At 43.0% G+C, this 11,871-nt stretch overlaps 1 protein-coding gene across 1 annotated transcript in view; it reads right to left on the bottom strand.

Moving 5' to 3' along the window:
* TTF2 (transcription termination factor 2) overlaps positions 1–11,871 on the bottom strand; it is a 29,924-nt gene that overhangs the window by 17,285 nt on the left and 768 nt on the right. The window contains exons 2-13 of the mRNA XM_009289807.1: positions 11,694–11,805; positions 11,374–11,460; positions 10,569–10,635; positions 8,919–9,887; positions 7,854–7,980; positions 6,387–6,578; positions 5,992–6,149; positions 4,854–4,935; positions 4,133–4,246; positions 3,015–3,165; positions 2,233–2,338; positions 999–1,189 (exon numbers count right to left, since the gene is read on the bottom strand). Coding sequence (XP_009288082.1) covers positions 999–1,189; positions 2,233–2,338; positions 3,015–3,165; positions 4,133–4,246; positions 4,854–4,935; positions 5,992–6,149; positions 6,387–6,578; positions 7,854–7,980; positions 8,919–9,887; positions 10,569–10,635; positions 11,374–11,460; positions 11,694–11,805 — 2,356 coding nt within the window. The remainder of the gene's footprint in view (positions 1–998; positions 1,190–2,232; positions 2,339–3,014; positions 3,166–4,132; positions 4,247–4,853; positions 4,936–5,991; positions 6,150–6,386; positions 6,579–7,853; positions 7,981–8,918; positions 9,888–10,568; positions 10,636–11,373; positions 11,461–11,693; positions 11,806–11,871) is intronic.

Below are 11,871 nucleotides of genomic sequence, written 5' to 3'. Positions count from 1 at the left end.
CCTGCCTGCCGATGGGAAGGGGTGAATGAATTCCTTGTGTTGCTTGGCTTGCGTGTGCAGCTTTTGATTAAACTATTAAACTGTCTTTATCTCAACCCACGAGTTTTCTCACTTCCGATTCTCTCCCCCATCCCACCGGAGGGAAGTGAGCGAGTGGCTGGGGGTAGTTGCTAGCTGGGGTTAAACCACGACAGACCAGAACCAAATTCCTTGCTATCCAAAACAAACCATTTCTGGTTCAGCCACAACTGTTAGGAGCAGTAAAACACTTCCAGTGTAACAACACCGATAACTTGTTTGCTCAAAAGTCTTACCATCACTAGCACAGTGAAAGTCTCTTTCTGGTTCTGTACCCATCAGTTCCCCTTAGCTCATTATGTCTCAAGCATGACCAGCAAATGAAGGGCATCAAGAAGCACAGGCACTTGCCAAAAAGCATATTCATTTGTTATTTCAAAATCCTGTACCTCTTAATTTAAAATTCAATTTCAATTATCTGAAATAAATTTCAAATGCAAGTTCTCTCTGGTTCTCCAACACCCTTCACAATCTTTCCCCGCTCAGTAATGAGTAGTGCAGAGTTTAACCTGTTTATCATTTGTTTAGAGAAGCCACAGTTTTCACGCTTTTTTTCAATGCCCTTGTAGCACAACACTCTTTAATAAAGTCCTGCCAGGCTGCCCTGGTAGGAACAAGGATTATCACACAAAACTGCTGTTCATTAAAATTGGTTTTGTGGATATTCATCTTGGAGACATAGGAGATCTGAAGTAGTTTCCCCTTTGTCCTCTATGAAAGCAGAATAGCTACACGCTACAGTAGACACATGGTCAGCCTTGTGCAATGCTTCAGCCGCAGCCTTTGCAATCCAGTGCCTGAAGTGTTAATACAACTAGTCTCGCTGCCTCACATATCTTAGAAACAACTTCAGCACTTTGTCAATGAAGAATTACTGGAATGGGAGGCCTGTCCGCGTGCCTCACGTGCAGTCAGCTCACCTCAGGAGAGAGTACATGTCCAGTAAGTTGTTCTGTATCGGTGTCCCGGTGACAGCCCATCTGGCACTGGCTCTCAGTTTGCACACAGCTATAGAGGTTTGAACCTTTGGGTTTTTAATATTGTGAGCTTCATCCAATATAACTCGAGCCCAAGCTACCCTGAGCAGAGGGGAACAGGGAGATGACCCACTCTGAAAGAAAAGCAGACTATTTATAACACAGAGCAATAACCTTGCTAGGCTCTCTAAAGAGCTACAAGTAAACATATTTTTCCAGCAAGAAGCCTTTTCCTGGTGTTAGTCGGCAGTAATCTGAGCTCTTACTGTCATGTAAGAGATGCTCTCAAAAAAAATCAGCTCTCCAAAGCTTCCATGAAAGTTTATAAGCCAAAGAATGTAACGCTTGCCTGTTCTTAATAACAATTTCTAATCTTTTGCTGTTTTTCTTGCTTTTAACATTTTATCACCTCTTTCTTCCCAAGAGGCATTTCATATCAGTAAAATTTTGCTAGGCTGGGACAAAGGACCACATACAATTATTCTGATCCCTCTACAGTTTTATAGATGTCACCTTGAAGTTTCAGGAAATTCAAAGGCCTGTTTGCTTTAAGAGCTACATCTAGATCTGTGCACAGAGCTAGGAGACAAAAATATCCACCAGCAAGGGACTTCCTCTACACTGTGTAGCCAAGTTCAGTAAGCATTCAGCAATCACTTTATTATTTTTCATAGCCTAGCAAAGACACTACTGTTTCTTCAAGAGTGCAGCATGTAAGCTGCCACAGTCTCAGTTCAGACGGACCCAGAGCCTGAGCGCGACAGGTTTCTGGTAGTTTAAAGTGACATTGGTGCTTCAAGCAGCAAAGAATACCAAGCAGGAGATTCTAGTGTTCCTTTACGGTCTCACCTCGAAAGGAGGAGTATGAGATTCATCATCGCGGTCTTAAAATTATTTTTTAGGACATTTCAATTTATTCCATGTAGCATATTCTATATTACTACAGAACAGATTTATTGTGAATATTTTCCCCCCGTTTTCTTTCTACACTTCACAGCACTTTCTCTCATCACTGTATTTTTATTGTGCAAACTCAACAGGGGACTTATGGGGGAAAAAAATATTCAACCTACTGCTCACTGTATCATACATAAGGTGCTACTTGAAACAATAATGGCTTGCAACACCTCAGAGCAAAATGATAAGGCAATCTTCTATCAAGAATATGGCTTCTCACCCCCACATCATGGTCCTCAGCAGGGACTTCCCCCTCCTCTTTGCTTGTGGGAACCTCCTTGGAGACAAGGCTGTAGGTTGTGACAACAACATCGTATTCAGAGAGCCTGCACAAAGGGAAAGTAGTAATCAGGAATAAGAACAGCTGAGGAATGCATTTTGCAAGGCAGACAAAATGCATGCTCAAGGTTTAAGAACCCAGTTCTACAAGAGCTGAAGTGCAGAGTTTTACAGAAAATGGAGCTTCATAGCAGTCAAACAGGAAGGGCACGTTGTCCCCGTTTTATGGATACTGAAAGTAGACACAGCAAGCTCAAGATGGTAAAAGCCAGTGGTATAGAATGCACTCCACATGAGAGGAACACTACTTAGAATATGGCACCTAGAAACACTGCTGAGCATGGCCTGAAGTGGTGTAGAAAATTTTCTGATCTACACATACAGCTGATAAAAAAAAAAATATAACCAGAAAGCACAAGCATGGAAGAAACCACCACTGACATTCTCTGCAAGCAAGAGATGTTTCAGAGAATGTACACCTTTTTTTGTTATCAGGAACAGCAATAGCCCACACCAGAACGGCTCAGCATGGGTACAGGTCATAAAGGTTTTGCTATATACACCCTGACAGCAGCCATCAGCCTGACCTTCTGGATCCTCCACATTTCCACACTTCAGCTTCTTCCATCATTCTACAACCACTGAATTTCAACTCTGACACACACAATCTCTCACTAAGTAGTATTTTACTTTTCTTGGTCATATTTATGGTTTAGCACTTACATCTCTGCATGTTTATCTCTGTTTGGCCCGTGGTACAAATACACCCTCAGTTTGCCACAGCCCACACGTCTGTCAATCTCTTTCTTCCAGTGATGGATCAAGGATGCAGGACAAATGATTAAAGTGCTGTGGGAAGGGATAACAGTAGAATCTGCAGGGAAATATTGCAGACAGGTTTCAATGTCTTCACATTAGACTACAACAAAGACAGAAGTTTTAGAAAGTCACAACAATTAAGAAGATTGGTCCAATTTTCCTGCTAACACAGTTTGCAAAGCAGACATCTCCACACTGCTTTCCTGGGGACTGTTAGTTCTGGGTGGAAAAAACTCTACTTAAACACTAAAGCATCACTTGCTCTCCACTCAGAGTTACACTACATATCTGTGCACTTCCTTTGGATAAGCTGAAAGGTTAGAATTCAGGAACTAACCCTGATCTCTCCTGAGAATACAGTTCCAAACAAATGCTTCTTTCCTGTTCTAGAAGACTGAAATGTTACCATTTTGAACCACACAGGAAAAAAAAAACCACACGGTCAGTAAGCTTGGCAAAACAGGAAAAAGTAGCCCAACCAATTCCATGAGGATAGAGACAGTGACAGGTTGTGGACACAGAAGCTATACTGTTTAAAGACTCTAACATCCCTTATCTCCACGGACAAGATAAAAGAAATCTTATGGGGGAAAAAGAAGAAAAAAAAAAAAAAAAAGAAAAAGCCAGTCACAAGGAGGTGAGTAGTAACTAATTTAAGTCCTTACGCTATGAAAACTGCATATGCTTGTGTATGTTGAAAAAACTATAAAACTTTTTTCAAAACAGCATATGCTGGCTTTACCTGGTTCAGGAAACTAACCGATAAAAAAAATCTAAAACAACATAAAGCAATGAATTAGGAAATCCTACACATCCAATGGAAGAACAAATGACACTGATCAAGAGAAAAGCCTTACAAGGGAGTGCACTAAACACTAAGCCCCATGGAATTGTCCTACAGAAGGGAAGTGAGCACAGATAAGACTCTGTTGTTTTAAGAGCTGTTAGCCTATAACGCTTTGGGCATTTCAAATGGCAGTGCATCATAATGTATGTACTGTATGATGGAAACAATTCTGTACCATTTTTGGATAGCCATATTTCTAACTTCTCCTTTCTTTTCTCTGTCTTCAGCTGCTTCTGGACCAGAATGAGAGCAATCATCGTTAGAGTCTTCCCCAAACCCATGTCATCCGCTGGAAAGAGACACACAGAAGTTGTGATGACCTGCAGAAATGAGCCCCCCTAGCTCAGATCTACACTGAGGTAAAGACTGCAACAGAAATTGCCCTGGGGAGCCCTGGAAATAAAAATACACGTCTGATCATTTCAGAGCATGATTTAGTAATGGGTTAATAGCTGTAATTGGTCGAAGGGCACAGAAAGACAAGCCCCTTGACATGCCTACAAAATAACTAGTTATTGGCCTCCGAGTAAGTTATAGAACCATAACCATCTTCTAAATACCTCCAGGGATAGTGACTCAACCACTTCCCTGGGCAGCCTGTTCCAATGCTTGACAACCCTTTCGGTGAAGAAATTTTTCCTGATATCCAATCTAAACCTCCCCTGGTGCAACTTGAGGCCATTTCCTCTTGTCCTATCACTTGTTACTTGGGAGAAGAGACCAACACCCACCTCGCTACAACCTCCTTTCAGGCAGTTGTAGAGAGCGATAAGGTGTCCCCTCAGCCTCCTTTTCTCCAGGCTAAACAACCCCAGTTCCCAGTTCCCTCAGCTGTGCCAAGCTTTTGCTACCATAAATCTGCCCCCCAAAATCCACTTTCCTGTTCTGTTGCTTACCCAGAATTCCTCCACATGGTCTCTGACTCTCTCTCCAGAGTAGCCATGCGAGCGCTTGTTTTTGATGCAGCAGCAGCGGAACCTGAAAGGATGAGACAGAGGATTTGAAGGAAACACCTTGCAAACTTCAGACACTTCTGCTTTCTGTACCAAATTATCCAGTTGAACTGTCCTATTACAATCTTACTAAAGGGAGTTTGCCTACCTGTTCTTTTCCCACATGGACAGGGACACCCAAGATAAGCATCTCCTGCAGACAGGAAGTCAGCAGTACCACAGATCAGTCTTGCTAATGCTTTACACACAAACCATCCTAGCACCTCACAGTGCTCTGAGAGCACGGGAGGGTGGCTTGTTCAGGTGGAAAATCCACCCAAGCCTACCTTGCTCACAACAGGCATCGCTGTCAAGGAGGGGGATTAAGAACACTTCCCCTTTTCTCACCAAGTCTAAGACCCCTACAGATTCTTAAAAGACAAGAAGACGGACTACATACTATCGTCATAAGACATTACATGGCCTTCCCCAACACTGAAAAGGTCCCAAGTGGATCTGGCAAGTGACACAACATATATACATCAACACACCACCTTGCAGAGGCAAGTGCCTTACAGTACCTTGCACATAACCTCAACTATGGGTTCTCTACCACCGTAGAGATAAAGAGCTGCTCTTTGGTAAATCAGAACTGACTACTCTGGAGTCCATTGGTTTGCATGAACTCGATCATCTGCAACACTTTAAAAAGACTATTTCTTATAGCTCACTGGGAGACTTAACTGGGAGAAAAGAGCAATAACAAAGTTCTCACTAGAGACCTGCCTCTGCTCTGCCAGACGTGTACAAACAAATGGTTGTGAGTTGGTTGCTTTGTCTTAGGTACTACTACTTCATTCAAGCACTAAATATTCTGAAGACACCACAGCAGGAGGTTAGAACATCAGTACTGCCAATCTGAAGGAACTCTCATGGGTGGGAAATAATTAGAGTGCCTCCTTCCAGCAGGTTGAAAACTGCAAAGTAAAATGTGAAAGGACAGGATGCTCTAGCGTATCACTCTGATGTTACATTTCACAACGGAGGTAACAGTAAACCTCTAAGTTCAGCAGCACAACATCCTCCATCCTTGCCAACTCACCTTCAGGCCAGAGGGATCTTCAGCTGCTGTCTGCTCCGTTGGACAGGATTCCAGAGATTTGTGAAGATGATTAATAGCATCACTTGTGGCACTGTGTACAGCCCTGATTCGGTCTTCTGTCATTCTTCCTCCATATAGATTCTGCACACCAGAGTTCACTGAAAAGATACAGTATTATGCATGAGGTGTGTTTACAAAGCTAGCTCTCCCAAGCAGCTCTTTCATCTCAGAGATTGATCTCAATGGCTACAGATGCCCGAGGGGCAGTACGCAGCTCACAGTAATAAAAGAGGTTTAGTACTCTCGCATATATCCACAAGTTGCAGGATTCTTTGAAAACTAGTCCTCACCAGTGTTGTCTTTAATAGAAAAAAAAAAAGTCTTTCCATACTTACCTCCAAAACCACGGCCACAATATTCACTGGAACCCCAAGCAGCAGCAGCAGAGGTGTGACTGTGTGAGCCTGAAGAGGTCCCTGCTATAGGATCCTGGAGCGGTAGTGGTGGTATCAGCTTTGTACCGCCTGGCCTGCCAAATGGGTTAGGCAAAGATTCCTCACGACAGCCACTGCTTGCACTATCCTCCCCTTAAGAAGAAAGGAATTGCAGGCTGAAAAGGTTGCACGATGGACCTCAGAGCCTTGGGTTACAGCCCAGAGAAGGGCCTTCGTTTTGCCCAACGTTCTGCTTGCAAAATATTATTAAGTGGTCACACGGATTTAACAGCAGGGTAGCAGGTTACCATATCAGCTGAGCCACTGCAACTACTAACATGCGTGCTCTTAGCCTGCTCCTACATGACAGGCAATGCAGTTCAGCTCAAGCCTCAGTGTGTGGTTTATACCAACACAGTGAACTTTGCAACTGTGGTCAGATTAGTGCAAAAACAAGGTCAATTTTGCACACTATTCCCAGAGGATTTATTCCTTTTAAAGACATCTTTCTTGTCAATGTTTTGGTCACAAAAACTACCAAAACATCCAAGAATGAATGGGCCAAGAACTCTGAGCTTTTCTCTCCTTCCTGGAAAGGTCTGTCCTGCTTAAAACCAGATTATGTTATAAGACATTGGGACTGCTTGTTGTGTGGTGGCCCGAGTTACTGTTTCTTTGCTAGAGATCTTCAGTTTCCAGAGTTGTCAAACTGGATCTTTTCATCAACACAATTGATATTATGATTACAAAGTAACTCTCCTATTGAGGTGATCGTACAGGTAACTCAGCAAAATGCCTCTCTTCCATAGGTGATTAATACTAGTTAATAGAATTAGGAAATCACTTTACAGGAATGGCACACTGGAAGCTGCTTATCTTGCATCTGGTAACTTAAACATTCAGACACAGCAGCCAAAACATGAGTCACCATCCCTGGAGGTATTGAAAAGACCTGTAGATGTGGTGCTTAGGGACACGGTGTAGTGGTGGACTTGGCAGTGTTAGGTTAATGGTTGGACTCGATGACCTTAAAGGTCTTTTCCAACCTAAACGATTCTATGATTCTATAAGCAGCATGGTTCCATACTGCAACAAAGAGGAAGTTAACACTTCACTGGCAAGTCCTCAGAGGGACAGCTGCCTCAATCATGTAGCCAAAGCTGGAAAGAGAACTAGCCCTGCGTCCTAACCATGGGAGGAAACTCTCTTGGGAAGCCACCACACTTCAGAGGAAACATTTGAGTTGTTCCATTCATCCTCTCCCAGACACACACTTTGCAACTAACACTTTTCATCTTCAGTGAATCTCAACAAAGTTTATATAGGCCACATGCCATATATAAGTTTATGCTATTTTTCCTCAATATTAACAACTATAGTAAGACAAACTGTTTTGCAAAGTTCTGGGGCAAAAAAATGTAGCCCTACCTTTTTTAGTAGTATCTGCTGTCGAAATGTTAAGAGCACTGAGTGCAGCTTCCAAATCCTGCACTTGCTTTAATAACCGTTCCCCTTTATCTGGCAGCAGCTGGATGTTCACTGTAGCCAATGTACTCTGCAAAACAAAAAAGAATCCAAAATTTGAATGTGTTTATCAAGCTCTCTGCCAACAGAGAACAATCAAGTCAGAAGTTTAAAAACACTAACCTTATGCCACAGTAATTTGTGTTTTGATACTGTTCTACAATCTCCAAAAGCATTTAAGTGCCATTCAGTGTGATTAAATAGTCTTTTAGCAGAAAATAAACTAAGCATTAGCATACTTTAGAAGAGATGAAAGGATGCAGGCCCCCCCCCCCTTTTTCAGGATGAACGAAGAGATGAAAGGATGCAGGCCCCCCCCCCCTTATTATGAAACAGGATGAACAGGTAGTCAAGTGACTTGGACAATCTTAACATCTCTCAAAGCACCCGAAGTTCAACCTACTTGCACGTTTCTTGCTATACTAGCAGGAACAACAGTTCTGACTGTTTATTTTGAGGATCTGTTCTGAGCTCTAGGCAAACAGGGGTTTTTATAATAAAAACTATGAAACATAATTATTGGCAATTATAAAAAAAGCAAACAGGTAGTTTATTTCCTCTTAGTGTGAGTTTTCATGGTTAGATCACTTTTACTCCACAAGGCCAAGAGAGACCACTAGAAACAGCCACGTTATTTAAAAAGGTTAAGCTGTCTGTGTGCTGTTCCATCTTAGGCAAATTACTTTCTGGGCAAGAGACAGACACAACCTCAGGCAGGTGAAAACTGAGCACCCCCAAATGCAGAAGGTTGTACTACCTTAGGGGTAATTGTCTCCTATGTGGCTAAAAACAACTAGCCTGCGCCTAGGCTGAATTCCCTCCCTTGCCCCATCTTCCTAAACCATCCAAATATTTTGAGTTTCTGCTGTGAGGGGATACCATATTCTGATGCCCATCACAAGTAAGGGAAGTCACCCTGAACACAGAACCAAAAAGAAAAAAAAAGGAGTAACAGGTGCAATAATTGACCTTCTTCTGCTTCAGCTGGACTACAAGATGGTTGTGAAGAGCTTTAGGGTCCTGGGGTCCTTCCACATGATGCGATGCTGCAACTCCTGGCAAAGGTGTCCCCTGCATACTCTCCCCTGATTTTCCTGAAGGAATCTCTCTTGACTGCAAACCCTCAACTGATTTCTCAGGTTTACTTTCACCTGATGAGGAATAAACAAATCCTACTTCATCAGCATCACTGCCAGAGACTTCATCAGCAGGCTGTCCCAGCCCTGGCCTGATTTGTGTCTTGGGTGGCACTGTCTCTGCTCCTCCCTTCAGGGCAGCATGTTGCAACGCTGACTGTGGTACCGCTGGGGAAATAGCGTCTTCTTTAGATACCGGTTTCGCCTTTCCATTCTTCCCACCAACGTATTCTTCCCCCCTGGTTTGTTTATCCACACAGCTTTTTAAGCTTTGCTCTCCGAGCTGCTCCTCCTCTGGAGGCTTGGTACTTGTACTTTGCTTTCCAAGACTTAGTGGAAAAAGCTTGGATCTCCTGCCTGGCTCTTTCTCCACAGACTCGGAAGACTTCTTGGATTCCCTGCCACCATATTTCTCTTCCTCCCAAAGGGTGTTTTTCCCTTTCCAAGTCTCAGAAAGACCAAGTTTAGATTCAGACCCTGTGCTTTCCTTAAGTTCTGGATCAATCCTATTTCCCGTGGACTGCTTCTTTTTAGTTTTCAGCCCTTCTACAGGTTCTTTCTCTGTGGAGGAATCAGAAGTCGATTTCTTTTCTTTGTGTGACACCAGTACGCTTTCTTTCTCTGCTTTTACTCCTTTTGCTTTACTTTCCTCTCCGTTGCCTTGCTTAATTTGTTTCCAGGACGATGGTTCACAATTTTTGTCTATCACTTTGAACGGATTTCTTTGGCCACTGGGATTGAAGAGAGGTGCTGTGTTGGGCTGTGATTCTAAGGTTTTTGACACACTGGTAGCTTTTGGGTCCTGCAATATATACAAGTGAGTAAGTGCTAACGTACAAATTATTAAAGCTTGCTAACTATGCACACAACCTGGCCATCTCAAGCAAGACTTCATTCTCTATGTACATCATCTTTCCTATCATTTTAGCAGGATCAGGATAAACATATTACAAGGAAAACAAAACAAAACTGCTGGTTTTCTGCTTTCTTTGCCATTATGGCATGGGGGTCCTGCAATATATACAAGTGAGTAAGTGCTAACGTACAAATTATTAAAGCTTGCTAACTATGCACACAACCTGGCCATCTCAAGCAAGACTTCATTCTCTATGTACATCATCTTTCCTATCATTTTAGCAGGATCAGGATAAACATATTACAAGGAAAACAAAACAAAACTGCTGGTTTTCTGCTTTCTTTGCCATTCTCATGGCATGGGGGATCAAGTCCCAACAGCATCATCCTCAAGAAAAGAAGACGTCCAGAGATCAAACCCAAGTTTCTTTTAAGACTGGAGAACAGCGATTACTTCACACAATTTAGGAGTAAGAGAAGTCTCATCTGGAGGGCAGCAGGCTGACACACTTTTCAGCTAGAAAATACAAGCTCTCCTACTATGTAGTCTCAGAGGTGATTACAGAATACAGAATGAAAAGTCATGCTGGGATAAGCTGATACTAGAATACAAATGAAACATTCATACCTGCCATGGGATGCTTCCACACCATTTCTTCCCATTCAACTTACTTTTAAGACATCGGTAAAACAACCTACCAAAGAATAAAACAAGATTTGAACTGCAGGAGCCAGTAAAGGAACTCTAAGCATTCTTTAAAAAGTACTTTGCACCAAAAACATCACAGACAAGTTCTCTTGATCTGCACTTTACATCCAGACTCCTACATAGCAAAAGGCCGTGAACGCTGGCAATAAAGCTTTTTAAAAAAGCATTGTTCTCTGGATGAAGATTCCTAGGGTTTTGAGTTGTTTGGTTTTTAATTTTAGCAATAAAAAAACCCAACCTGCTCAGGCAAGAATATTGTCTATGTTCAGAGTCTCAGAAGTGTCCTATGATTTCAAGGTATAAGGAAACAGCTATTCTTTTAGCTACACTGCACAGGCCACCTCATCCTTAAAGCACCTCAGGAACAGAAAAACTTTGGATGTGATCTTTTTTTAAACTGGCAGCCAACCAGGACTGCTGCAAGAACTTTATGAGAATTAAAACTGGCGAATTCGATGTAACCATCGTGAGTCTTGGATGAACCCAGCCACAGAGCCATGTTCAATTCTGTTAAAAAAACCTCATTATGTGATCACTTCGGTTTATACCATCAAATATAATTGCTAATAAAAAGAGCAAACATTTTGAAACATGCTAAGTGAAGGCCTCAAGGCTGGTTAAGCCCTTTCAATTCTAGAAGGTAATTGCAAGTCTGCCACCATCAAACAATTCCAAATGTTCAAACCTGTACAACAAACCTTTGTTTCCACTTTGAGGAACTTACTGGTATTCATCTCTGTCCTGCTGCTGAACCAGGACTTGCAGCTCCACCGTGCTTCCCTCATGGATCAAGCAGTGAGAAGCAGGAATACTGAAAAGAGGAAAGGAAAAGAGTTAGAACAAAGACAAGACAAGCTGCCCAGGGAACAGCAGCGGCAAAAACAATTACTTGGGACAAAATACTCGGAGAGTCTTTTCAAAGACTACGCGACTAAGAAAATAAAAGTTTATTACTGCTGACACAGCACAGAATTTCCCTCAAAACAGCCGCGTGTGTGTCCCCAGCCGCACACCAGCGGGGAGGCCCCCCCGCCCTGCACCTACGGCGCCGGGAGGACGAAGCCGCAGGCCGCCGGGCCCTGCACTCCGCACACGTAGAAGCTCTTCCCCTTGTTGGGGCCATCGCGGACGCCCGTCTTCAGGAAGCAGAGGGACCCTGCAGGGCGGAGAAGAGGGGAACTGGTCAGACGGGGAGCCCCCCCGCACCCGGCGGACCTCCCCC

The sequence above is a fragment of the Aptenodytes forsteri genome, unplaced genomic scaffold (assembly GCF_000699145.1).
Source record: "Aptenodytes forsteri isolate BGI_AS27 unplaced genomic scaffold, ASM69914v1 Scaffold61, whole genome shotgun sequence".
NCBI classification, from domain to species: Eukaryota; Metazoa; Chordata; class Aves; order Sphenisciformes; family Spheniscidae; genus Aptenodytes; species Aptenodytes forsteri.
Note: the sequence above shows the minus strand (reverse complement) of the source record. Positions and strands in the feature narration are given on the sequence as shown.